The following is a 27,379-nucleotide window of genomic DNA, read 5'->3' as shown; positions in this document are numbered from 1 at the left end:
AATACGCAAACATTTTCAGTTCACTGCAGGTAGCAGCAAGCATTGCAAACAGAAAGGTAAAGGCATAAATTTCAGGAGAAGGAGGAAGAGGAAGGAGAAGGAGAAGGAAAAAGAAAACCATGGAGAAAAATGACTTGTCCAGAGATGATTACATTTTAGAATCAGAACCCAAGCTATTCGGCATTCCCAGTCCCTTCTTTGATTTAAGCCTTCTTCTAAAATTCAAATTACATAAAGGAGGTTGCATTAGCTCATGCAGATACTCAACCAAAACGCTGTCACACAAAAGGCTCCACCCACCTCAACAGGTCTGAAAGAGTAATGGCCTCTCTCTGCCAGAGCAGGGACAGGCAGCAGAAGGCGAGTGTCCGGGGTACGGTCATCTTCACGATCCCCTTGTCCTTGCGCTGCGAGTATTCAACCCCGTCCAGAGAGCCCGAACAGACAGAAGCTGCTTCTGGGGGGATACACATCAACATGTTACAACACGCCAATATCCAGGACAGCAAAAGAAAACAGACTGACACTCAAAACATATGTAACCGAAAATTAAATGATAATCACTGTAACCTTTAAAGAATGTGACAGTAAGGAGCAACAGAGGCCTAGGAGTTGTTTGTTTGGTTTTAAAGGGGAGATGCCATTTACTGAAACAAGAAGAGAACAAACAGGTTTGATTAGAAATCAAGATGTTAGAAACACCCACTGGGCCTGGCGTGCTAACCTAGCAGCTCAAGTCCTCCCCTTACACACACCAGGATCCCCTGTGGGCACCGGTTCTAATCCCAGTGGTCCCATTTCCCATTCAGCTCCCTGCTTGAAGCCTGGGAAAGCAGTCAAGGACGGTCTAAAGCCTTAGGACCCTGCACCCGTGTGGGAGACCCAGAAGAGGCTCCAAGTTCCTGGCTTCAGATTGGTGAAGATCCAGCTGTTGCGGCTGCTTGGGGAGTGAATCAACGGACAGATCTTCCTGTCTCTGTATATCTGACTTTGCAATAAAAATAAATAAATCCTAAAAAAAAACACATAAGTAATAGGAAATGGAGGCCATCAATAAAATTTAGAAGTTGGAACAGGCGGTTATTGCCTTGGCAGTCCTGAGAAAGTTAACAGTAACAGAAACCAAAAGTAAGTTCCAGTGGAGAACCCTAAAATATACTCAGGAAAGAGTTGACGTGGCAGCCCTGGAAATGGGACAAAGACAGGACAGACCTCACCAGGAGAGCTGCTTGGAAGGCTGATGAAGGCATGGCAGGTTCCTCCCTGAACCCCGCACTGCAATGGGCTGCCCCACCCACTCCCAGCAGAAACCAGGTGTCTCCCTGGAGAGCAAAAGCAAGGGTCTCTAGAACAGGGCAGGCCAGTCTCGGCTCCAGTGGGAATGAGAGCAAGACAAAGTGGGGGTTGACAGACCCAGCCCACTCTCCTCAAGCCACCTTCTTCTTCTCCTTTTAAAGGTTTATTAATCTTTTGTATGGGAAAGGCAGAGTTCCAGAGAGGAGAGACAGAGAGATCTTCCATCTGCTGGTTCAGACCCAAATGGTCACCACACCAGAGTTGGGCCATTCTTAAGCCATGAGTCTGAAGCTCCTTCCAGGTTTCCCCCAATGGGCCCAGGGTCTCAAGGACTTGGGACAACCTCTACTGCTTTCCTAGGCTGTAAGTGGGAAGTTGGAATGGAAGTAGAGTAGCTGGGACACAAACCAGTACTCATACGGTATGCTGGCACTGCAGGTGCAAGCTTAGCCTACTCTTGCCTGGCATGGGTTCAAGCCTTCTCTCTCTTTTTTATTTTATTGGAAAGTCAGATATACAGAGAGGAGGAGAGACAGAGAGGAAGATCTTCTGTCCGATGATTCACTCCCCAAGCGGCTGCAATAGCCAGTGCTGTGCCAGTCCGAAGCCAGGAGCCAGGAGCTTCTTCTGTGTCTCCATCTGGGTGCAGAGACTCAAAAACGTGGACACGCTGCCTCTGCCTTCCCCACCCTTTAGCAGGGAGCTGGATCAAAAGTGGAGTTACCAGGACTCAATGGCACCTATACAGGATGCCAACACCACAGGCACAGGCTTAGCCCACTATGCCATGGCACTTACCCCTAATTGCCATTTTTCTAAATCTATTCACTTTTTGTTTCCATTTTAAAATCATAGAAAAATGCACACCTTGAGGAAATGTGCTTTTTTAACAATTAGGCTAAGGTTCCATTTAGTTTTCCTCTCTTTTAACCGCATCATTCAGCAGGTGGTCGTCCTTGCTGGGCCAAGTTCCTTTTCTAGGTTATCAGGAGACTGAACTAAGCAGTTTTTTAGCTGTAACAAGAGCCTCCAGACAGCTTCGAGAGCGCGCAGTTCGGCTCGCGCTTTACCTGAGTGTGATGCTTTGGCACTGTGCGAAGGCTTCCGACCTGGGATCTCAGACTGAGACTCGGCCCCACTTCCAACAAAAGTACAGTTAGTGTCACTCAGCAGCTCAGGGTCACTGGTCCAGTCTGAATGACCTAGATGGTCTTCTAGTGCCTGCTTGAGAAAGAATATAAGCAAAATGAATTCAGCCAGTGTAAACACAGTTTCTGAGAACATAAATCCTGACCGTCCTGAATTCCAGCAAAAACAAGACAAAACAAACAAAACCCCAGCACCACTCCAGAGAACAGTAGCCCCTGCCAAGTCTCTAAGCCTGAAAGCTCTTCACTTCACTTTGTTTTTTTTTAACCCAAGTGGCAGAGACAGAGAGAGGGAGAGATCCCCTCCACTGCATACTCCCCAAATATCTCCACCAGCAGAGCTGCACAGACCAGACCTGGGAGCCCCCACTTCCAGCTAGGGGCCACCTGGGTATCAGCAGCCAGAGTACTTGGCACCTGCTGCTTCCCTGGCTGCAGCAGCAGGGTGCTGGACTGCAAATGCAGGCGCTGGAACTCAAACGGGCACTGCATCTGGAACATGGATGCCCATCCCACACAGCGGCTGCACCTGCTGCACTACCGCCCACCCAGGCTCCTCCCCTTCCGGAACATGCGCCTCACGGAGGAGCCACAGCCGGCGGCAGGGAACAGCCACAAGCTCTCCCAGCACCTCTCCTACAGCACTGATCTCAGAGCACCAGCATCTTCACAACACAAACAGCATCACCACTGACCTACCTGGAGAGTTTCTACTTTGCATTTTTCTAATTCTATGCCGCCTGTCTGAAGGGTCCGTTCTCCCTCTCCAACTCATTACTTACTGTCATGCTGTCCTTCCAATCCACTCAATCATTTCCTCAAACTCCTGCAGTGCTGGTTACAACAGGGATAGGTTGGCTCACAATCCTGTTTGTTTCCACGTGTACTGTCCAGTGGTTATGTCCCTAAAAAGGCCAGCTAACTTGACCTTGGGGAAGTAAGATGACCTGATAAACTGGATCTCAAGTGTAGGAGTCAGGATGACACCAAGTTCTAGTCGATGACTCCCCCAGACCTGGAGCGCTACCCCACTCTCTACTGCCTCCCACTCTGCCCCAGCTCCTAGAGCTCTTCATTCATTCCTCTTGTCTGCAAACTTCTCAGCCCGAGGGAGGCGCAGCACTCAGCCACGCCCAGCGCTCAGCCACGCCCAGCGCTCAGCCACGCCCAGCGCCCTCTGACTTTGGTGATGTCACCACAGCTTTTAACTTTAAATATTTATTTTCATCTACTTCAAACACACAGCAACAGAGTCAGACACGTACAGTATGCAGTGTATTCTGTACACTGGCTCACTCCCTAAATGGTCTCGACAGCCGGGGCTGGGCCAGGGCAAAGCCGGGAGCCCAGAACGCGCACCAGCCAAGCACTAGAGCCATCACGGACTGCCTGCCACAGCAGCTTAGCAGGAAGCAGGACTGAGTGCCAGCACCGGAACTTGAACCAGCACTTTGATGCAGGTGTCCCAAGCAGTGACTTACATGTCTGCACAACACCCATTCCATGGTTTTGTGATTTTAAATACTAGCTACTATATTTTAATTCTACAGTCCTTCACCTTAGTCTCCTATATTTTAACATTTCTGAAACCAGGATATATCTTGCAATCAGCGACTAATCACAATTTAATTTGAAGTATTCTTTTCTGCCTTGATGGTACTTAAAATAATGCTGTGTCGGGCCCGGTGCGATGGCGCAGTGGTTAAGGTCCTCACCTTGCACACCCAGGATCCCATATGGGCGCCGGTTCTAATCCCGGTAGCTCCACTTCCTATCCAGCTCCCTGCTTGTGGCCCGGGAAAGCAGTCAAGGACAACCCAAAGCTTTGGGACCCTGCACCAACGGACGGAAGATCTTCCTGTCTGTCTCTCCTCCTCTCTGTATGTCCGCCTTTCCAATAAAAATAAAATAAATCTTTTAAAAAATAATGCTGTGTCTTTCAAATAACAGATTTTTTCTCCTTTTCTTAAAGATTTGTTTATTTTTATTGGAAAGTCAGATATACAGAGAAGGAGGAGAGACAGAGAGAAAAATCTTCCATCCGTTGATTCACTCTCCAAGCGGCTGCAATAGCCAGAGCTGAGCCAATATGAAGCCAGGAGCCTGGAACTTCTTTCTGGGTCTCCCATGCAGGTGCAGGGTCCCAAGGCTTCTGGCTCTCCTTGACTGCTTTCCTAGGTTACAAGCGGGGAGCTGGATGGGAAATGGGGCTGATGGGATTAGAACCAGTGCCTATATAGGATCCCGGCACATTCAAGGTGAGGACTTTAGTCACTAGGCTACTGCACCGGGCCCCAAACAACAGATTTTCAATTAGATGTACACAGTGTAAAGTGACGGTTTCCTGGTACTTGTGTCCAGCCTGGCCTCTCTCCTGAACGCTGGATGTGCACATCTGACTGCACATGCGACTTTTCCTACTAGAGTCTGACAACCCGCTCAACCTGAATTCATTCGCAGCTACCAGTCTGCCTGCTCCACCTGATGGCAAGTCATTTGATCCAGGTGTTAGGCCAGAAACCTTGGCATCATCCTGACTTCCGCTTCAGTTCATCGGGTGACCTTGCTGACTCCAGGCCAAGGTTTGCGAGTGGTGGCAGGCATGGCGTGCACCCAAGTTCTGCCTGAAATGCACCTATCGCTGTTCAAGCCTCAGCTCCTCCTCTTCCAGTTCAGTTCTTGCTAATGCACACCCAGGGAGTCAGCACTGAGATGCAGCCGGAAGTGTCTGGCCTGGTCCCAGTCCTGGCTGCTGCAGGTATCAGAAGAATGAATCAGCAGATGGAAGAGACCCTCTCACTCGCTCTCTCTTTTACCAATAAAACGAAATCAAATTTACTTTAAAAGTGTTTTGTTTGTTTGTCCTTAAATTTACTAGAATCCCAGTATCATCTTCACTGCCATGACCAGGTCACCCCATTACTTCTCCCTTGGATCAGTGCTTCTTAAGCCATCGGACCTACAGAAAGCACTCCGAGATCCACCAAAATATAGGTTTAAACTTAGTAGCTCTGGGAGGATGGAAATTCAGCCTCAGAATTCTGCATTTGCCCCTTGGTGCTCCACTTGCCCCTCACCCCTCATCAGGAAGGCCCTCTCTGACACGCCCCTCCCAGCCATCCCACTCTCTACCCCCTTTACCCTGACTTATTTGCTTTTTTATGTGCCTTTTTTCTAAATAAGCATCAGTAATTTATCTCACCCAAGACCAGAAAAGCTCAAAAGCAACAGGACCAGGATTCAGACTCCTGTTCCAAATCAGTTATAGCCAAAGCACTAGGAAAACAGTTATTGGGCATTTTAAAAAATGAAGCTTTAAAATTAAGATGATTCCTTTTTCCTTTGAAAATGAAGTATACAGGGCCCAACACAATAGCCTAGCAGCTAAATTCCTCGCCTTGCATGCACCAAGATCCCATATGGGCACTGGTTCTAACCCCAATGGCCCCAATTCCCATCCAGCTCCATGCTTGTGGCCTGGGAAAGCAGTCGAGGACGGCCCAAAGCCTTGGAACCCTGCAACCATGTGGGAGACCTGGAGGAAGTTCCTGGCTCCTGGCTTGAGACTGGCACAGCCCCAGCTGTGGTGGTCACTTGGGGAGTGAACCATCAGATGGAAGATCTTCCTCTCTGTCTCTCCTCTCTGTATATCTGACTTCCCAATAAAAATAAATCCTAAAAAAAATTCTTGGGCCCGGCACGGTGGCGCAAGTGGTTAAAGGTCCTTGCCTTGCATGCCTGGGATCCCATATGGGCGCCGGTTCTAATCCCAGCAGCCCCGCTTCCCTTCCAGCTCCCTGCCTGTGGCCTGGGAAAGCAGTCGAGGATGGCCCAAAGCTTTGGGACCCTGCACCCGCGTGGGAGACCCAGAAGAGGCTCCTGGCTTCGGATCGGCATAGTATCGGCCCATTGCGCTCACTTGGGGAGTGAGTCATCGGATGGAAGATCTTCCTCTCTGTCTCTCCTCTCTGTACATCCGCCTTTCCAATAAAAAATAATAAAAATAAATCTTTAAAAAAAAATTCTTAAGCTTAAAAAAAAAAAGCTATTTTTTTTAAAAAATGAAGTACACATAGACTGGCATTGTGGTGCAGGAACACCAGCATCCCATACAGGTGCCAATTTGGAATCCTGGCTGCTTCACTTCCACTCCAGCTCCTAGGTAATATGTCTGGGAAATCACAGAAGATGGCCCAAGTGCTCGAGCCTCTGCACCCATATTAAAAACAGAAGAGAAGCTCCTGGCTTCAGTTTGACACAGTTGTGGCCATTTGGGGAGTAAACCAGCAGATGATTCTGTAATTCGAGCTTTTGAATAAATAAATCTTTAAAAACCAAGAAGGGAAAGAAGGAAGGAAAAGAAAAGAAAAGAAGAGTGGCTGCAAAGCACTGTTGAATTAAAGAGGGCCCAAGCAGAAACACATCTGTGTTGACAAGTTGAAAACTTAATATTATCAGGATGGAAATACTCTCCAAATCTCCAGATTCAAAATTCCAACTACCTGTTTTTGTAGAAATTAATTATTTGACCCTAAATTCATATAGCCACGCAAGGGACCCAACTAGTCAAAATATCTTGAAAAAGAACGAGGGCCTGGCGCAACAGCTCAGTGGCTAAATCCTTGCCGTGCACATGCAGGGATCCCATATGGACCCCACTTCATGCTTTTCCACTTCCCATCCAGCTCTCTGTAGTCTAGGAAAGCAGTTGAGGATGACCCAAAATCTTGGGACCCTGCACCTGCGTGGGAGCTCCAGGCTCGTGGCTTTGGATCAGCTTAGCTCTGGCTACTGAGGGCATTTGGGGAGTGAACCAGTGGATAGAAGAGCTCTCTCTCTTTCTCTCTGTTTATCCTTCTTTCTGTAGATATGACTTTCCAATAAAAATAAATCTTAAAAAAAAAAATAAGAACTAGGCTGGAAGGCTCACCCTTTTCCAGTTTAAAATACAAAGCTACTGGCATCAAGACCTTATCAGTGAGCAGACAGATTCAGATAGAGAACTGACAGAATAACTTCGCAGATCTCCAGTCAACAGATTTCCAACAATGGTATCAGCTTAAATTTTTTACTTAATCCTAATTCACCATAATGTATGGTGATACTAATATAACTTTACACAGGTATCTACTGAAGTCAGCAAAACTTTTCTTTAAAAATACAAAAATGTCCCAGAGAATTCCAGGCTGTGATTCGTATGTTCTACGTGCTGGGCAAAGTCCCAGTGTGCGAATACACTCAGCAAATAACCGAGCTGTGACACTCAAGATCCAGTTCTCAGTAGTCTGGGTACTTACTTTCTTTCTCAAAGTGTCACCTTGCAATGCACGTATTTTTGTTGAGTATATGCCCATTTACACAGAGGATTGGAACTAAACTGTTTTTAATGGGGGAAGAAAGAATTACAAAGCATCTTCTCTTCTCGTGAGGCACCTGCTGCCTTTGCCCAGAAAGGATCCTGAGTCACACTTCAGTAATGACAAAATACTGTCATTTCCTACACAAATCCCACAGGCGACGGCCCCACTGAGCACTTCCGCAGGGCCCAGCGCTAGGCGCAGCCACAGGACAAACTGCACTGTCGCCTCTGCCCACCTGTCGCCTCGTCCTTTCACCTGGATTTCGGCTTCTCAGTCCTGGGCACTGAACTCTGCACATGGAAGCCAGGAGGGCCCAGCCAAAACAGAAATGCTTGGCTATGTTCCCAAGCTTTAACTAAACTGCATCGAGCAGCCCTGGAGAGGACCATAGTGGTCCTCAGTGGGGGTTCAACCTGCCTTTGCCAGCAGTGGAACTGTCCCTGTGCTCAAACAGGCTGCCAGAGGACCCACGGCTGCTCAGGGGATGTGCGCGGCAGGGCCCTCAGGGTTTTGTTTTGTTTTTTGCATCTTCAGGTTTAGGAGGAGAGAAGACAGCTGAGTTGAATCTTGAGGTGCCGTGTAGGTAGGAATGAACATGCAGAAGAAGGCTAATAGTGCAATGCCAAAAGCTCCTTAAGCTTCTCTAGAAAATTACCCACTACAAATTCCTTTAGGTTTTTTTTTAAATTTAATTTTATTTTTATTGGAAAGGCAGATATACAGAGAGGAGAGACAGAGAGGAAGATCTTCTATCCGATGATTCACTCCCCAGGTGGCCGCAACAGCTGGAGCTGAGCCAGTCCGAAGCCAGGAGCCTCTTCCGGGTCTCCCATGCGGGTGCAGAGTCCCAAGGCTTTGGCCCATCTTCGACTGCTTTCCCGGGCCACAGGCAGGGAGCTGGATGGGAAACGGGGCTGCCGGGATTAGAACCGGCACCCATATGGGATCCCGGGCATGCAAGGTGAGGACCTTAACCACTGCGCCATTGTGCTGGGCCCGAAATTCCTTTAGGTTTCTAACAGTCTAATAAGAAGTCAAAATTCTTTCCAATGTTACAACAGTGATTCTTCCTTTTCCCCCGCAATCTGAGTTATTTTTCACCATAATTCAGTGGCATTCAATTTACTACAGAACCAATACCACTGTTTGTTCATGTTTGTAAAACATTTTCATTCCCCAACTAGAAACTGTAATCTTTAAACAGTAATTCTCCATATTCCATCATAACCCTTGGTAATTTCTATTTTGCTTTCTGTCCTAATGAAATTGCTATTTTTTTTAAAGCAAAAAGATCTTAGCTTAGTCGGAACACAGATAATGGCTGTAAACAATAACGAAACTGAAAAAACAACCCTTTCAATCATTTACAGCAAATTTTAAAGTAACCACAATCATTAAAACTACAAGGGTATAATTTTTTTTAAATAAATTTCTTAAAGATGTTTTTATTTGAAATGCAGATTTTACAGAGAGAAGACAGAGAAGGTCTTAGATCTGTTGATTCAATACCAAAATGGATGGAGCTGAGCTGATCCGAAGCCAGGAGCCAGAGTTTCTTCCAGGTCTCCAACACGAGTGCAAGATCCCAGGGACCTGAGCCACCTTCTGCTGTTTTCCCAGGCCACAGAGCTGGATCAGAAGTGGAGCAGCCAGGACTCGAACTACCGCCCAGATGGGACGCTGACACCACAGGGTAAAGGGTCATCCTGCTCTGCCACCATGCCAACCCCACGGTGTAGCGTTTGACAAAGTTATAAAACAAACTTTTACAAACCTACATTTGCAGCAACACTGATACAGACACATGTTCCTTTTTTCTTCGCTTTCTACAATTTCAGCTGCCACACACAGTGTTTGTCTTTCTGGGCCTGGTTTATTTCACTCAACGTGTCCTCAAGTTGAGCCTGTCTGCAAATGGGGGGACTGTCCTAAATGCACATGAAGCCTGTCTTCATCACTACACATCTCAAGACGCGGCTTCCAGTCCCTCCTTGGAAAGCTGAGATTTAGGGGGTCTGGTGCTGTGGTGTAGTGCATAAGGCTGTCACCTGCAGTGCTGGCAGCACATGTGGATACAAGCTTGAGTCTCAGCTTCTCTATGTTCAACCCTGCTTCCTGCTGAAGCACCTGGGAAAGCAGCAGGTATCCCGAGCCTTTGGGCTCCAGCACCCAGCGGGGAACTGGGTGGCGCACCTGGCTCTTCTCCGGCCCAGCTCGGACTGCTGCAGTTTGGGGGGAGTGAACCAGCAGGTGGAGGTTCTGTCTCTCCATCTCTCTGTAAGTCAGCCTTTCAAAGAAAGGAAGGGAGGGAGGAAGGGAAGGAAGGGAGGGAGGGAGAAAGGGCGAGAGGGAGTGGGGAAGAAAGGAAGGAAATTTTTTTTAATGTAGGAAAAAAAAAAATTGAGACTTACTGTAACTCTCCTTCCACTGGTGTAAACTGGGTTTTTACAATATGCCTGCTTGCTCTTCTGAAGGTAGCGCTTCCAGAAATTATGTAAAACTTCATTCTAGGGTGGGAGAGGAGTGAGTATAATTCAGGTTATGATGGAGAATACATGGGCACATCTACACTTCAGAACCCTTGGCCCAGACATACCGCCTTCATCTGCACACATACTTAGCCACTTTCCCTGTAAAAGGTTGTCCATAATATCAGTATGTAAGAAATGATGAACAAATCCTTCTTGGATGAAGATTTTGCAGAAGGAAAGGACATTGAAAACTACCTACTTGAATCTTTTTCTTTGAGTAAGTAAATTAAGCATCAGAAAAAGAAGACATATACAGGTCTACACTTCTGCTCAAAGTTGCTGTCAGGCGTATCACGCAGTCCCAAGAGAAAGCTGATATGAAATAAAACACATTTATAACTGTCTATTATCCACCAGTTAGCTCTAATACAAGATGCAGGATAGGGCCCAGCGTGGTAGCTCAATTGGCTAATCCTCCCCATTACAAGCACGAGGATCCCATATGGGTGCTGCTTCGTACCCTCCACTTCCCGTGCAGCTCCCTGCTCATGGCCCAGAAAAGCAAGGGAGAATGTCCCAAAGCACTGGGATCCTGCGCCCACATGGGAGACCTGAAAGAAACTCCTGGCTTCAGACTGCTTCAAATCTGGCCACTCTAGCCATTTGGGGGCTGAACCAATGGATGGAAGATTTTTCTCTCTGTTTTTCCCCTCTGTAAATGTGTCTTTCCAATAAAAATAAATAAATTCTAAAAGAAAAATGGCAGGATAGCTGTCATCTCTATTTTTCTGCAGAAACAGAATAACTTGTTGAGTTTATCCAGTCAGCAGACAAGCCTGGGCAGGTTCTGGGGTGAGCTCTGAGTCTGGGGCCTGTGTCCTGAGTGTTACACCACTCAGCTAGCCAGCTGTAACCGTCCCATTCATGGGCTAATTTCAGAAAAAAACTGCTGTCCAATTAATCCCTAAGGAAGGTGGGTAGACAGTGACATGGAGGCATGCCCCGTACAGCTGAAAACAAACAGCAACAGACATAAACCGAGGCAGGCAAGCAGAAGGCAGGCGAGGGCCTCCTGGTGTCGGCAAACTGACCCAAGGCAGCAAGGGTCTGAGGCAGCTCCCAAAACACTAACTCCGACAGGACTCTGGAGGGTGGCCGCAGGGCCACCACAGCCATCCACTGGTCCAGCAGTCACTTGGGTTTGGTTTGAGCCAAGGCTCCTCCCTAACCTGCCCTTGGTGATTTCAGCTCACTCCGACCCTTCTCTTTCCTGCCTGACCTTACAGTGGGTGGACCACTGTGCCACTTCAGAACACACATTTCACACACAGCAAGCTCGCTCCCCGGTACAACCAGGTCTCTTAACATGTAGTTTCCAATGAGGACATGAAGTAAGGTTACAATAACTGCTTATGGCTAAGTAACTGGCTTTATCCAGAATTCCTAAAACACCTCTTCACTCCATTGTGTCCTTTGACGTAATCCCATTTATCTAATTTTGTTTTTCTTGCCTGTGCTTTTGGGGTATTAGACAAGAAATCCTCACTTACAACAATGTTTAGAAATATCTTGCCTGCATTTCCTTCTAACAAATTCACAGTTTTAGGTCTCTGACCACCTGGGAGCTACAGCTGCCAGCACCGCTTTCAGACGCCGGCTGCGACACTGTCATGGCAGCCCAAATACAGAAGGGGCCCATCTGTACCTGAACCAAGGGGCCCATCACCAGAGGACAGGGCAATGTGATAGACAACGAAGCTATAAAAATGAATGAAATCTCATCACTTGCAGTAAAATATCAGGAAAAGGTACCACATTAACAGAAATAAGACTAGACAAATACTGCATGCTCTTTCTAGTATTTGGGAACTAAGAATGAAAAACAAAACCAAAAAATACCTCAATCTGAACATAAAATATTTATTACTAGAGGTTGGGCGGTGTGAGAAAGATAAAAAAAAATGTAGATAAAAAAAATAGGAGGCAGGGACAAGGATTTAAAAAAAAAGTTCAGATCAAAAAAATAGGAGGCAGGGACTCAGACAGACGCGATCTACACAGCTGTGGACAAGCCTGCTGGGCTGCTTCAAACCAGGACATGGGTAAGCTGTGCTGGTAAGTTCGGCAGGACCCAGAAGGTGTCATTGGGTTCCCAGGTATAGACACACTTGCAGCCCACTGGCCCAGGAGGGTGTGATCTGAGTCCCCAGGTGTACACATGCCCACAGCCCGCTGGCCTACTTCAAACCCAGCTACAGGTAAGCCATGCAAGCGAGCTCGGCGAGACCCAGAGGGCATCATCTAGGTATCCAGGTGTGGACATCTCTCAGCCTGCTGAGCTGCTGAAAAGCCTGCCACACGGGCCAGCACCATAGCGTACCGGCTAAAGTCCTCACCTTGAATGCCGGGATCCCACATGGGATCAGGTTCCAATCCTGACGGCCTGGCTTCCTATTCAGCTCCCTGCTTGTGGCCTGGGAAAGCAGTCATGGATGGTCCAAAGCCTTGAGACCCTGCACCCACGTGGAGACCCAGAAGAGGCTCCAGGTTCCTGGCTTCTGATTGGCTCAGCTCCGGCTGTTGCAGCCGCTTGGGGAGAGAACCATCGGACGGAAGATTTTCCTGTCTCCTCCTTTCTGTATAATCTGCCTTTCAAATAAAAATAAATAAATCTTTAAAAAAAAAAAAAGCCTACCACGGGTAAGCTCAGCGGGACCTGGAGGGTGCACATGTTTGTAGCCAGCCAGGCAGTTTAAAAACGGGCTGTGGTGTGGGTAAGCTTGGCAGGACCCGGAAAGGCACCATCTGTGTCCCCAAGGTGGACATGTCTGCAGCCCAATGGGCTGCACAAACCAGGCCGGGTCAGCTCGGTGGGTAAACTCCACGAGACCCAAAGAGGTACCATCTGTGTCCCCCAGTATGGACATGTCTGCAGCCAGGTGTGTTGCTTAAAAACGGGCCGTGGAAAAGCTCGGTGGGACCAGGAAAGGTGCCACCTTAGTCCCCAGATGTGGATACGTCTGCAGCCCACTGGGATGGCTAAAACCTGGCCTGCTGGCCAGTGTGCCAAAGGTGCAATGAAAGCCCTGGGTCGTATCAATTGATTTTGAACTGAGGTCTCACAACAGGGTGGAGGAATCCACCATGGGGGGAGGGGTGGGAGGGAATCCCAGTACCTGTGGAACTGTACTCCATACGACAATGTAAGCACCAAGTTAAAAATAAATAAAAAAAAAAAAAAAAGAAAAAAGAAAGCCCTGGGTCTGCCCAGCAGCTCGTTCTGGAGACTTGGGGGTGTGGAACTAACACAGGTAGGGGCATACAGGGAACTGAGAGTTCATGTCCATTTAAGGAACAACTTCCGAGGTTCCTCCATAGATGATGCCACTGTACTCGCAGTGCGAGGTTATGGAACCCACCCATTCAAGTCAGAACAGGGAATGGGTAATAGAGTCTCTTCCATGACACTAATCAGCACATGAGTGAATGGGTCTGGGGGCAGAATCTGTGGGGGAGCATGTGGAACAGCATTCTCTGCTGGCATGTGCAAGATCTATGGATGGGAACAGACCTGGTTCGGGGGGGGGGGTAAGGGGATGATCAGGCTGGGTTGGGGTTCCCACTGATGAGCGTGAGAGCGATAATGGGGATAGCAGGCCTGACTGGGCATGGTTGCAATGTTCCTTGGAATGGACTGGGCTAGACTCTGGCACCCACTGGTACTCATGAGGACCATGGTGGGTATAGAACATGCTTGGTTAGGTCTCATCACCTACTGAGCCACATGAGGGCCGTGTCTGTGTGTGGACCAGGTGTGGCTGGGCTGCAACACACAACAGTCAAACCAGATCGGGTTTGGGCCAACTGGGCAAAGACACTGTTTCTGCCAAAACAAAAGGTGGAAAAAGTCAACCTGGACCAAGGACCCACCAGTATGCACAAGATCTGCCACAGCAAGATGCCTGATGGAGGAGCCTCCATAATTCCTTTGGCAGGACATACTTCCTGCAGGTGAGTACAAGAACCAAGACAAGGAACAGCCCAATCCAGGCCAGTCTACAATACCCAGCAGCATATATGTGGGGCAGTCCTGAGGGGGGAGGTTGGAGTAGACTGGGTTTAGCTAGTTTATAACAACCCACTGGCACATCTGAGGACCAGTAAGGGATGCAGAGGGGCTGGGTCGGGCTACAACACCAACCAGTTCACACTGGGGCCAGGAGAGGGGGCTGGCAGGGCCAGGATAGACTGCAGCACCAACCAGCAGGAGCTGGAACTGAGGGCAGGCTAAAACACCCACTGGTTGATGCCGAGGTAAGGTGAGCCACACCAGTCTGGGGCAGTGGGTGCCGGGTCCATGAGCCCTAGGAGTGGGTAGCCTGGCCCAGGTACAGTGGGTTCTGGGTCCGTGAGCCCCAGGGGTGGGGGCCCTGTTGGGGCCTGGGTTGTCTGGCCCGCACTCTTAGGTCCACCTGCAAGAACTGGCCCTCCTCAATGGAAAAGACAGAGTAGTGGAAGGCTGGCCCAGATCCACACAGAGGATATGCAGCCCATTGGGGCCTGCAGAGAAAGAACAAAACAAAGTGGACAACTACGCCAGCCCAATGATGACAGCAAACATCTGGGCGGATGGAGACTGTTAGATGGACTAGGTCAGCCAACGGACATTGAAAATGCTCCCTAATCCTTGGATCGGCGAGACTGACAACTTTTCAGAACTACCAAAACCACTTGGGCAGAACCCTCAGAGCACCCCACCCCCGGGTGCTGGGGTGGGTAGAAAGCTCCTTGATTCTCCCCATCCCCAGAGACAGGAATAAGAAATGGAAGCTTGGAAACAATGAACACACCCACTTTTCCACCAACCCTCAATTGTTCCTACCCTGATCAACTAGGTAAACATCATTTAAAAAATTAAAATAATAATAACGATAAAAACAGGAGGCTGGCACTGTGGCATAGTGTATCAAGCTGCCACCTGTAGCACCAGCATCCCAAATGGACGTTGGTTTGTTTCCTGGCTGCTCCACTTCCCATCCAGTTTTCTGCAAATGTGCCTGGGAAAGTGACAAGGATAGCCCAAGTGCTTGTACCCCGGCACCCACGTGACAGAACTGGAGGGGACTCCTGACTGGCTTGACCCAACCCTGCCTGCTGAGACCATCTGGGGAGTGAACCAGTGGATGTAGGTTCTTTCTCTAACTCTACCTTTCAAATACATACATAAAACCTTAACAAAAAGTCAGGAGCTGCACATGGTTCATTAAGCATGACAAATGCATCAACAAGAAATGTCTACAGGGAAAAGTGGGCAAGAAGTGCTTGAGAACTCACTGAAGTGCTCCTTCGCAATTTTTACGTTGCAAATTTAAAATTAATAATAAAAAAACAAAAGAAAAAAGGAATTCCCAAAGCGGCTTCTGCTGAATGAGACAATATGAAATTTCAAACAACTGCTGGAATACTCCCGCGAGTCAGCAAAATTAAAGTGGGCCAGCACCGAGTGGCGCACAGGAAATGGTTGGAAGTGAACTTTCCTGGGCCTCACCCTGGCCCTGCTGACCCCGAAACTGGGACTGGGGCCTCGCCGCCCACGCTCTAACAAGCTCGCTCACTCAAGGTGGAGAGCCACGGGTTAGTGCGTCTCTCCCCACCAGTCTCCATGGTCGCTGGTTTTATCCAGTGGACCCTGAAAGATAAGTCTTTTCTTAAGCTTTCTTTTGCATGTAGTGCTTATTTATGCAAAATGTTCTGAGAATTGGGGGTCTAGGAAAAGGTTCCAGGCAGAGACATGAGAAAAGTGACTGCTCTGGCAGTCAAACTCGCTGTCACTAATTCAGCTGGCCCCGCTCTACCCCCACAGGTCCACCGCTTCTCCCAACAGGCGTGCGAGCAGGCACCTCATCACAGCCAGACTCACCTTGAGCTCCAGGCTGACGCCTAAGGTCTTCAGAGCTTCTGCCTGCTGACACAGGATGTGCTGGAATCCTTCGCACACATACCAATCCCAGCCTTTTTCTAAATGACAAACAACATACTTCAGATGTTCGTACTTCTTTTAAAGATTTATTTTTTTGGACCCGGCACAATAGCATAGCAGCTAAAGTCCTCACCTCGAACGCGCCAGGATCCCATATGGGCACCAGTTCTAATCCCAGCAGCCCCGCTTCCCATCCAGCTCCCTGCCTGTGGCCTGGGAAAGCAGTTAGGACGGCCCAAAGCCTTGGGACCCTGCACCCGTGTGGGAGACCCAGAAGAGGATCCTGGCTTGATTAGCTCCGCTCCAGCTATTGCAGCCGCTTGGGGAGTGAACCATCAGACAGAAGACCTTCTTCTCTGTCTCTCCTCCTCTCTGTATATCTGCCTTTCCAATAAATATAAAAAAAAAATTTAGAGATTTGTTAAAAGACTCACTTATTTTTATTGAAAAGGCAGACTTACAGAGGGAGAGAAGAAAGAGCTGTGTCCCGGCTGGTTCACTCCCTAAGTGGCTGTAACAGCCACAGCAGAGCCAACCCAAATCCAAGAGCCAGGAGCTTCTCCTGGGTCTCCCACGTGGGTGCAGGCGCTCAAAGCTTTGGGCCATCTTCTGCTGTCTTCCTAGGCCACAAGCAGGGAGCTCGATGGGAAGTGGAGCAGCCAGGACATGAACTGGTGCCCACATGGGATCCAGTGCTTGCAAGGCGAGGATTCAATCACTGAACCACGTGCCAGGACCAGGCAGGTATGTTAAAATCAATCCGCTGACCGTTAGTTTCCTTATGACAGTAGTAATACTGTTATATAAAATAAGAACACATTTAGAAAATAGTTTTAATTTATATTTATTTATCAGAGAGCGCGTGCTCTCAGCTGCTGTTCTGTCCTTCAATGCTGTGATGGCCCAGGCTGAGCTGAGCTGACGCTCTATGGACCAGCCAGGCTGGAACCAGGGGCCAGGCACTTGAACCTATAGGTGTGACAGAGACCCAAGCACTTGACTCCTCCCCCACTGCCTCCTCAGGCGCATTAACAAGAGGCTGGGTCAGAAGCAGAGCAGTCGAGATTCAAAGCAGCACTCCGACGCGCTATGCTGGCAGCACCAACAAGCCGAACCCACTGTGCCATAACGCACTGCCTGATAGACTCAAGAAACTTTACCAGTTTTCAGTTCAAATCAATACACTTCACACGAGGATACGTGTGTACACATACATGCGTAGGTATGTATAATTCATGCGTATGCGTCCTCACAGCTATCTCACGTACAAGTCTACTCTTCTCATTAGCCTGGTTTCAAACCTGAAAAGCTGGTCCTTCATAACTAGTTAGAAAAGCAGAAAGCACCAGGTAGACTTGACCTCGGACTCTTGTCAATCACGGCTCAGTCTATGTGCTCCCTGGATCAGGGAACTGGGTGAGCTCGCAGAGCACACCCATGCTGAGGCTATCTTAAAGGAACACACTCTTCCCATCCTAAAAGGTGTGTTCAGAATCCAGCATGAGAACTGGATAGCTCAAAGGAGAACACAGTGTTCAGGCTGCTTACCTGACATTTCTACAGGTGAGTCATCTGAGGAGACTCTCCCAATGTCTTTATCATCGACACAAGCCACGAGGCAGAACTGAAAGGCCACAGCGCCCTTCGCTCCTGCTCCTTGTGCCTCATGCTCCGTGGTCAGACAGCTCAAGGACAGTAAGCAGGATAAAAGGGGGCAGACTTCGTGACATTCGCTGCCAATTTCATCACCAGTAGTTACCAACTTCAATTCCACTGTGGATCATGCAACTAACACCCTTGACATTTTCTCTAGAATCTATTAAAATTTCCATTCTGTGACCACAAGTTACAAAGGCGAAAGATGCAAGCAGAGAAGGTTAATAAAGAAACAGCTTACCCAGCTTGCTTTTTCTTTTAAGCCCCCGGTTGATAGCTTTGATCTTGGTATTGGGGATGGCTTCAGTGTTCAGTACCTCCTTGGACCTCTGTAAGAGAGACAGCCTTAGGATTGCCCTTCTCCCCACCCAGACCGCTAAGCACGCGCAGGGAAGCGCTAACAGGCAAACTGAGTGCCAAGACTAGCCACGGCAGCCTCTAAACACTAAATAAACTCTATCAGTCTGGCTAATCTTGTTCCATCAGCTCACATGTACCAGTAAAACAGTGTCTGCAACACGGGAGCCCCCGTCTATTAAACACATGCATTTTAAAATCAAGTACTAACTCTTTAAAAGCAAACTAAGCCAAACAAGAGGTCAAATTTACTCACTTTTTCTTCTAGGTAAAACACACTTTGCTATCACAATTTCTCAGCTGTATCTAGTAACTCAGCCTACGTAAAGGTCACTTTCATCCGACTTTGCTGTCTGTGTGCTAGAAGGACGCGCTAAAACGACTTTTGATGCTGAAACTGTGAAACCACTAATTTTTATTTTTAATCAAACCTACAGAACTTTACAACAACTAAATGGCTACTATAATTCATTCCAGTCTTCACATTCAGGTGAAGGCAGAGATCCTCACAATCAAAATAAAACATTGAATCGTAATTCTGGAGGACAAGTGACCGTTTTAACCAACAAAGGACATAATACATTTTTATACATTTGGAGATGTTTAAGTTTTTTTTTTAACTGGAAAATCATATTTACATAGAGAAGGAGACAGAGAGAAAGATGTTCCATCTGCTGGCTCATCCCTCAACTGGTCACAAGGGCCACAGCTGAGTCAATCTGCAGCCAGGAGCCAGGAGCTTCTTCCAGGTCTCCCACACAGGTTCAGGGTCCCAAGGCTCTGGGCCGTCCTCCACTGCTTTCCTAGCCCACAAGCAGGGAGCTGGAAGGCAAGTGGAGCACCTAGGATATAAACCAGTGCCCATATGGGATCCCAGTGGTTGCAAGCTAAGGACTTTAGCCACTAGGCTACGTTGCTGGGCCTCTAAGTTGGAGATTTTGAGTGGAATTTACCAATTCTCATTAAAACAGAATACATGCCAACAAGAAGAGTCTCGGAATGCAATCTCTCTAGTGACAAAAATCATATTCAAAGCAATTCTGGTATACTAGGTTTGCCGCGTTGAGAAACAGACATGTCAAAATAAATACTAACACATTCGTCCAGCATAGATAGGCAGAACACAGCAAAGTGGCCAAGAAAAAACGTAAAAATCTGAACTTGACAAAATCTAAAACAACCAAACACTGGAGGATGCCAAACATCCAAACTAGAGCTACAATTAACCAAACAGCTGAGTGGTTACAAAATGGGATATTTACTGAGTCATAAAAATGACTGCAAATACTTCAAACAGCACAGGAAAACACCAGAACACATAGCTCTGTCACAACCAAAACAGAGGGGGAGGGGGCGAGTTGAAGGGGAGGAGAGGGGGGAGGGGAGGGGGCGAGTTGAAGGGGAGGAGAGGGGGAGGGGGCGACAGGGAAGCTGGGGAGAGACAGAGAGGCTAAGAGGAAATCCGTGCTGAGTAACACCAGTGACAGCTCTCATTTTCACAATTTCAAATACTCTACGATACACATTGTTTTTAAAGTAATACAAATCTATTAAAGTCTTACAATTCTAGTCTATATTTCTATTAAATGCCCAAAAAAACACTAACAAAAATGTTCATTGTCTAAATTAGCAGTTTTAAAATTTTGAATTCTTTTTTTCAGGAGGGGGTTAAAACATACCAGGAAAGATGTATAAGTTTCTTTTACTAATTCAGAGGGCTTTTCCCAGACTACAGGCAAGGTCAAGGGCTTGAAGAACCACACAGTAAGGCGGAGGGCAAGCAAAGGCACAGAAAAACCAGGCAAGCCGAACCCTGGTTCTCTCCTCAGAATCGTAACTGCTGTCCACCTGGCCACTCCACTCCTGCACAACCCGAGCGTGCATCAGCTCTGTCACATTTGATGTGACCAGCACACCTGGGAAGTGCTGAACGGCTCCGCACACAGCCTGGTCTGTCGTACAGAAGCAGGCACTGAGCTGGCCTCTTGGCCTTCACAACGATGCTGTTCACCTTTGTGACAGTCACTCCATGTGAGCGGACACACCTGCCAATGCGGAGCGAGGCATCAGTGAGAGTCGGGAGGGAGCGGGCCAGGCCAGGCTACAGCATCTAAGACAAAGGCCAGACACTGAGGGGCTATGCCAAGCTGGGGCAGAGCAACCACTGGCACGCACGTGACCTATGGCTAGGAACAGGCCTGGTTGGGAAGCTAAGGAGACACCCTGGCTGGGTTGGAGCTCCCACTGGTGAGTGCAGGGGCCAGAGTGGGAGCTGCATTCTGGCCTGCACATGGCTGCAAGTGTGGACTGGGGCTAGGTGCTCCGGACTGAGCTAGACTGCAGCACCAATTGGTGCTCTGGAGGACCAAGGTAGGTGTAGGATGGGCTAGGTTAGGGCTCTGCCCCTTCTGAGCCATATGTGAGCTGTGTCTGGGTGCGGATCAGGCTTGGCTAGGTCCATTAACACACCAATGTGTGCGAGATCTGGCATTGAAAGAAATTCTGATGGAGGAGCCTGGGGAACTCCTCTGTCAGGACACAGTCCATGCAGGTGAATGCAAGAACCACAATAGGGAGCAGCCCAGAAGAGAACAGGGAATGGTACCCACCGGCATACATTTGTCACAGGTCAGGGGGCGGACCAGGCTGAACTAGTTCACATCACCCGCTGGCGAATCCAAGCACCAGAATAGCGTGTGGGTCGGACCGGGTTCAGTCACAACACATACCAATATACATGAGGGCCAGGACTGGGGGCCAGCTGGGCTGGGCTAGGCTGTAACCCCCACCAGCATGAGCTGGAATTGGGGGTAGACTGGGCTGGGCCAGCCTACAGCACCCACTGGCAAATGCTGAGGTGAGATGAGGCGGGCCATACCAGACTGGGCCGCAGCACCCAACCAGCACACATGAGAATCGGGGCGGGGAGGGGACAAAGCTGGTCGGGGAAGTGGAGGGCTCCCCTGCTGGACCACCACTCCCACTGGAGAGCGTGAGCTGGGATGGGGCAGACCAGACCAGGCAGGGCTACAACATCTGGTGGCCTCATGTGAGCTAGAGCAGGGAAAAGCCAGGCTGGACTGACTGTTCCGACTGGTGTAAGCAAAACTCAGAGTGGGTGAGGGCTGGTTGGGCTTTGCTGCAGCATCAACTGGCAGATGCTGGCACTAGAGGCTAATTCTGTCCAGGTAAACAGCAGAACCACCTAGAAAGTATATGATTCGGGAGTGGGAGAGGGCCCGGTAGGGAAATAGTGGGCACCTCCCTCTTGGGTAACCATTCTAACTGGAGAGTATGAGACCCAGGACTAGGGCAGGCATGGGTAGACAGAATAGTACCCACCAGCATGTGCGTGGGCTGGAAAGTGGGGCTGCTTGGGTTGAACCAGGCTTCAATGCCCACTGGCATATATGAGAGCTGAATGGGATGTGGGACAGACAGGACCAGCCAGCTGTACATACTGGCAAGCACGGGAACCAGGACAGGGGGCGGGCCTGGTGGGAGTTATTGTGGATTACTCTGACAGGGCTGCAGCTCCCATTGGTTTGTGTGAGGGGCGAGTGTGTGGTGGGCAGGCTTGGCATGGGCTCCAACACCCACTGGTTTGTGTAGAAGACAGGGCTGGAAACAGAACTGACCCCAGCAATTGTAACCACCAGCATATGCATAGGCTGACTGGGGCAATGGACTGTGCCAGATCCTGTACTTGCAAGCACATATAAGAATCAGGTCTGGGATCACTTCAGACGAAGTTTCTTTGGGGATCCCCCAATTGAACTGCTAGATTGAGATCCCCAACCATGAAGAGAAGTGCAGGTCCATGGTCTGACTGTGGAGTGCATGTGTCAAAGCTGAGCCTCCTCAGTGGCTCAGACGGAGCAGTGGACAGCATAGCCAGGTGCACCTGGAGGATGTGGTAGTACATTGGAGCGTGCAGAGGACACCTGGTACCACAACAAAGGACAGAATAAATTGATCAACTACCACAGCCAAGTGTTGGCAGTGAAAATCTGGGCAAGTGGAGAAGCTAAGGTAAAATGTGTCAGCCAGCGGCTTCTAGAGAGATCTCAACGTGCTTGAAGGGCGAGATCGGCAGCAATTCAGAACAGCTGAACTATTGAAACCACCTGAGCAGTGCCCTCGGAGCATGCCCCACGCCAGGGACCCTGGGATGGCTGGAAGGCTGGGTGTGGCTTCTCCCTTTGTCTCTCCCTCTCCCCCCCGACGCAGGAAGTAAAAAAAGAGAATGTAGAAACAGTGGTCTTACCCTCGTTCCTGCAGCCCTTGACCCTTTGAGCCCTAATCAACTATGTAAAGATCATCAACATTTGAAAAAAAAAAGAGAGAGAGAAAAAGTGGAGCGCTTCCAAACTACGAAGGCAAGGCTGCTCCGCACCCCACCTTGTCCAGCGAGGTCTACACATTGCCCAGCTTTCTTCCCGAGCCTGAGCGGGGAGGTCCCCTTCCTCCCCGGCTCTGCAGGGGCCAGTCCGCCTGTCCAGGAGCAGGGGCCAGTCCGCCTGTCCAGGAGCAGGGGCCAGTCCGCCTGTCCAGGAGCAGGGACCAGTCCGCCTGTCCAGGAGCAGGGACCAGTCCGCCTGCCCAGGAGCAGGGGCCAGTCCGCCTGTCCAGGAGCAGGCAGGCTGCTCTGCATTCTTTTGGCTGTACTGGTCTGAAGTCGTGCTCCCCAAAAGGACCCTACGTTGCCTTATTCAGTAGGACCACCTTCACTGGAAACACATGAAATCTGTTCTCTTTAACAAACAACATTTTTAAAGATTTATTTATTTATATTGGAAAGGTAAATATACAGAGAAGAGGAGAGACAAAGATCTTCTGTCCACTGGTACGCTCCCCATGTAGACACAATGGCCAGAGCTGAGCTGATCTGAAGCAAGGGGCCAGAAGCTTCTTCCAGGTCTCTCATGTGGGTGCAGGGTGCCAAGGCTCTGGGCCGTTCTCCACTGCTTTCTCAGGCCATGAGCTGGATGAGAAGTGGAGCAGCCAGGACATGAACTGGCACCCATATGGGATCCTGGCACAAGCAAGGCAAGGACTTTAGCCACTGGGCTACCGCACTGGGCCCAATAAAAATATTTTTAATTAAAGAAAAAAAAAGTGATCCAGGATCAAATATAAAGGGAAATCACCATGCCTCAAAGGAGGTGGCCCTGGGAAGGCTGGGCAGGGTGGGGCTCATGCAGACTGGGAAATGCCCCCACTGGGTTGGGCACAAACTCAGGAAGGCACAGGTAGAAATCAAATGAGACATGCATAGTGCAGTGAGAATCGACTGACGTGACTGACACGCTACTGGGACGGAGGAGGGAACTCCGCCCTCAGCCCACATCAGCACGGCAGCAGGAGGTCACGTCTGGTTCAAGAGATGCCCCTGGACTCTTAGCTGAAGGGTGTCCTGGCACCTCACAACATGAAAAGAACCTCTAGCCGCTCCAACCCCGGCCCTGAGGAGCGACCGTCAGAAGCCCTGCGCTGCGGCTTCCTCGATACACCGGAAATAACAGCAGAAGAGGAGGAAGAGGGGAGGGAGAAGCAGCAGCCATGGGCTCAAACACTGGCGTGAGACGCGGCAAGCTCAGGTCCTGTCCCCACACACAGGCCTGGATGCTTCCGCTCATCCCTCAGCAGGTGCCCTACTCGGTCCATCCACAAGCAGGCATGCAGGTGTCCCGCAGATGTTAGAAGAAGAAAGCCAGACAGATGATAAGGAAGCACCAGACACAGACAAAATGCCAGCAGAGCTCATTTCCAATACTACCAACACTCTTCAGTCTTTCTAACATTCCATCTTCAAGTCCCTAAGCTATCACGACGCCACAGGAATTCTCGGGTGTTGAGGAACGGAAAGAAACGCACCACCTTCCTGGGGACATTTAAATTACTTCCCCAGATCACGGCGGTTTGAATTTGGAACTCACTGATCATTTCAAAAGCTCATCTTTGATGTAACTGACAAAGCCCCAGCGCTCTTGCCTTTTTGAAATCTGAGTACTGCTTGAGGGATAAAACCCCATCAGTTCTAAGGCAGCTAGGCTACACCCCAGGCTGAGAAGGTAAGACTTAATCCACAGGCGAATTCCCCAATGACCTCTGCTACTTACTTCTGTGACATTGTGGCAAGACGTACAGTAGTATCTGCCTTCATCCGTGAGGCCCCAGGAGACAGCGTCACACTGCGTGCAGCGTTCCTTAAATTCTTTCTGCAGGACAAGACGGAAAGGGGGTCATTGAGAAAACACATTCAACATCCGGCACGTTGATTAGCCAACTGGTTAATCCTCCCCACACACGCTGGTTTGTGTCCCAGATGCTCCACTTCCCATCCAGCTCCCTGCCTGTGGCCTGGGAAAGCAGTGGAGGATGGCCCAAAGCCTTGGGATTCTGCACCCACATGGGAGATGTGGAAAGAAGCTCTGGGTTCCTGGCTTTGGATCAGCTTAGCTCTCCGGCTGTTGAAGCCGGAGTGAACCAGCAGATGGAAGATCTTTCTGCTTCTCCTTCTGTGTGTAAATCTGCTTTTCCAATAAAAACAATCTCTAAAAAGAAACAAAATTGAAACAGGGCCCAAATGGCCAAAAGAAGTTAACCTGGACCAGGCTCCCTACACTCTTATCTGGGTCTCCCACTTTGTGGTCCTCCCCAGAGTACCCACCAACAGGCACCCCGACACTGCTGTAACAGCTGTGCCTTTCGGGCCCGGAGCGGTGGCGCAGTGGTTAAGGTCCTGGCCTTGCACACCCGGGATCCCATATGGGCGTCAGTTCTAATCCCGGCAGCCCGGCTTCCCTTCCAGCTCCCTGCCTGTGGCCCGGGAAAGCAGTCGAGGATGGCCCAAAGCTTTGGGACCCTGCACCCATGTGGGAGACCCGGAAGAGGCTCCTGGCTTCGGATCGGCATAGCATTGGCCGTTGTGCTCACTTGGGGAGTGAATCATCGGACGGAAGATCTTCCTCTCTGTCTCTCCTCTCTGTATATCTGCCTTTCCAATAAAAAAAACAGCTGTGCCTTTCAAAGGCTGGACCCAGGAATGAGCATTTTTGACATAAGGAGCATTAGCTGAATTTCCACAGGTGTGGGGACAAAGCTGAGCGACGCTGACCCGGTCAGTGGTTGCCAGCATCAGCACTGGGCATTCACCCTGGGGGGGGAGGGGCGGTCACTCCAGGGACAGTCACTGGGCCATTCTGTGGCCCTACCTGCCTCACTGCCTTTGATTGGATTACCGGACACTCCCTAAAACCATTCTACAGCCCAGCGCTGAAGGAATGTGTTAGAAAAGAAAAAAATAAAAACAAAACGAAGCATGTCACATCCCAGGGACCCCTGTGTGGGCAAGGGCAGTGATGGCTGCAAGCCAGTGGGGCATCCTCACGCCAGCCCGGGGTGACAATTCTCAGGCAGATCCCCAGGGGCTAGCCGGGGGCACCGGGATTCAGGCTGCAGTCCCGCCCTCTGCCCCCAACTCCCCAGTATCCCTGCACCCTGCACCCCAGCATCCCTGCACCCTACACCCCTGCACCCAGCTCCCCAGCATCCCTGCACCCTACACCCCTGCACCCTGCATCCTTGCACCCCAGCATCCCTGCACTCTACACCCTAGCACCCCTTCACCCTTCACCCTGCACCCCAGCATCCCTGCACCCTACACCCCAGCTCCCCAGCATCCCTGCACCCTAGCATCCCTGGGGATCCGGCGGGGAGGAGGAGCCACCCCTCAAAACGGACGACCTCCATCCCGCCCACGCAAGCCCGCGCTAGTGCCCGCACGGGCCGCCCCTCCTCAGCCTCCGTCCCCGCGGGTCGTGGCGGCCAGCGTCCACCAGGCCCACCGCCTCCTCACCGCCTCCTCCAGCTCCATCCTGCAGCCGCCAGCACCGCCAGCGCCGCCACGCCCCGTTACCCAGGCAGTGAGCGCAACTTCCGGGAGCGCCGGGAGGAAACGTCCGCCCGGAAACGCACACAGCTCTGGCCTTGGATTCCGGGCACCCTGCTGCTGCGCGGCTTTCCTGGCCTGGCTCCGTTACACCGACCCGGGCTGAGGGATACAGTCATGACCTCCTCAGGGTCCTTCCCTGGAAGCCTCACATGCTCCTGCAGACTGCGGATGCTGGAGATGGAAGCCGCTGACCCTGCCGCCCGTGTCTGCCCCCCACCAAAGGGCCACGGGGCATGTGGAGTTGGACTTGGGGTTCACCTCCTGGTTCTCATGCTTTCTTTGGCAGAGATTCCTTCTAGAAACATGAGGTGGTACCCTTGGGTCCTCCACAATGCTGGTCCTGATTCGGCTCTGGATGTAGTAAACCAACATCCCAGCCATCGTGGAAACTTGTGTTTTAGAGAGAAAATAAGAAGAATAAGAAGAAAGAAAATAGCAATGCGTGCTAAAGTGAAAGGGAGGAAGTTAAAAGAGGAAGCTGGCATTCAATGGAGAGACTCCACAGTCTAATACTAGTATACCATATAGTCCTGGCTCTTGTTCTGGCTGCTCCACTTCCCACCCAGCTCCCTGCTGTGGCTTCAGAAAGCAGCAGAGGATGGCCAAAGCCTTGGAACTGAGCCAGCTGGCAGACGTGGAAGAGGCTCCTGGCTCCCTGGCTTTGGATCAGCTCTGCTCTGAACCTGCAGGTGAAAGATCTCTCTCACTCTGTGTCTCTCCTCTTTCCGTAAATCTGTATTTCAAGTAAAAATAAATCTTTAAAAATATATATGAAGGACTAAAAAAAAAAAATATATATATATATATATGAAGGACTAATTCAATAAACTCTAGAGATTGAGCAAGGTGAAAAGCAAAGGATAAAACTGGTATCTCTGGAGGAATCCACCATGGGGGGAGGGGTATGGGAGGGGTGGGGGGAATCCCCAGCGCCTATAAAACTGTACTACATAATACAATGTAAGCAACAATAAAAAAAAAAAAATGGTATCTCAGGCCCTGCGCAGTAGCCTAGTGGCTAAAGTCCTCGCCTTGAACGTACCGGGACCCCACATGGGCACTGGTTCATGTCCCAGCGCCCACTTCCCATCCAGCTCCCTGCTGGTGACCTGTGAAAGCAGTAGAGGATGGCCCAAAGCTTTGGGCTCTGGTAC

General features: G+C 49.8%; 1 protein-coding gene across 2 annotated transcripts in view; it reads right to left on the bottom strand.

Moving 5' to 3' along the window:
- The window catches only part of TAF1B (TATA-box binding protein associated factor, RNA polymerase I subunit B), a 67,228-nt gene extending 41,048 nt beyond the window's left edge, over positions 1-26,180 (bottom strand). The window contains exons 1-7 of one of the 2 annotated variants that reach the window (XM_040992814.1): positions 26,130-26,180; positions 24,391-24,489; positions 18,153-18,240; positions 16,196-16,293; positions 10,216-10,311; positions 2,367-2,517; positions 301-457 (exon numbers count right to left, since the gene is read on the bottom strand). In XM_040992814.1, coding sequence (XP_040848748.1) covers positions 301-457; positions 2,367-2,517; positions 10,216-10,311; positions 16,196-16,293; positions 18,153-18,240; positions 24,391-24,489; positions 26,130-26,147 — 707 coding nt within the window. In that variant the 5' untranslated portion in view covers positions 26,148-26,180. The remainder of the gene's footprint in view (positions 1-300; positions 458-2,366; positions 2,518-10,215; positions 10,312-16,195; positions 16,294-18,152; positions 18,241-24,390; positions 24,490-26,129) is intronic. The other variant, XM_040992815.1, reaches the window with a different exon arrangement.
- Positions 26,181-27,379: the final 1,199 nt, after the last annotated feature.

Source organism: Ochotona curzoniae, unplaced genomic scaffold, assembly GCF_017591425.1.
Source record: "Ochotona curzoniae isolate NIBS_2020 unplaced genomic scaffold, NIBS_Ocur_1.0 contig_883, whole genome shotgun sequence".
In the NCBI taxonomy this organism is placed as follows: domain Eukaryota; kingdom Metazoa; phylum Chordata; class Mammalia; order Lagomorpha; family Ochotonidae; genus Ochotona; species Ochotona curzoniae.
Note: the sequence above shows the minus strand (reverse complement) of the source record. Positions and strands in the feature narration are given on the sequence as shown.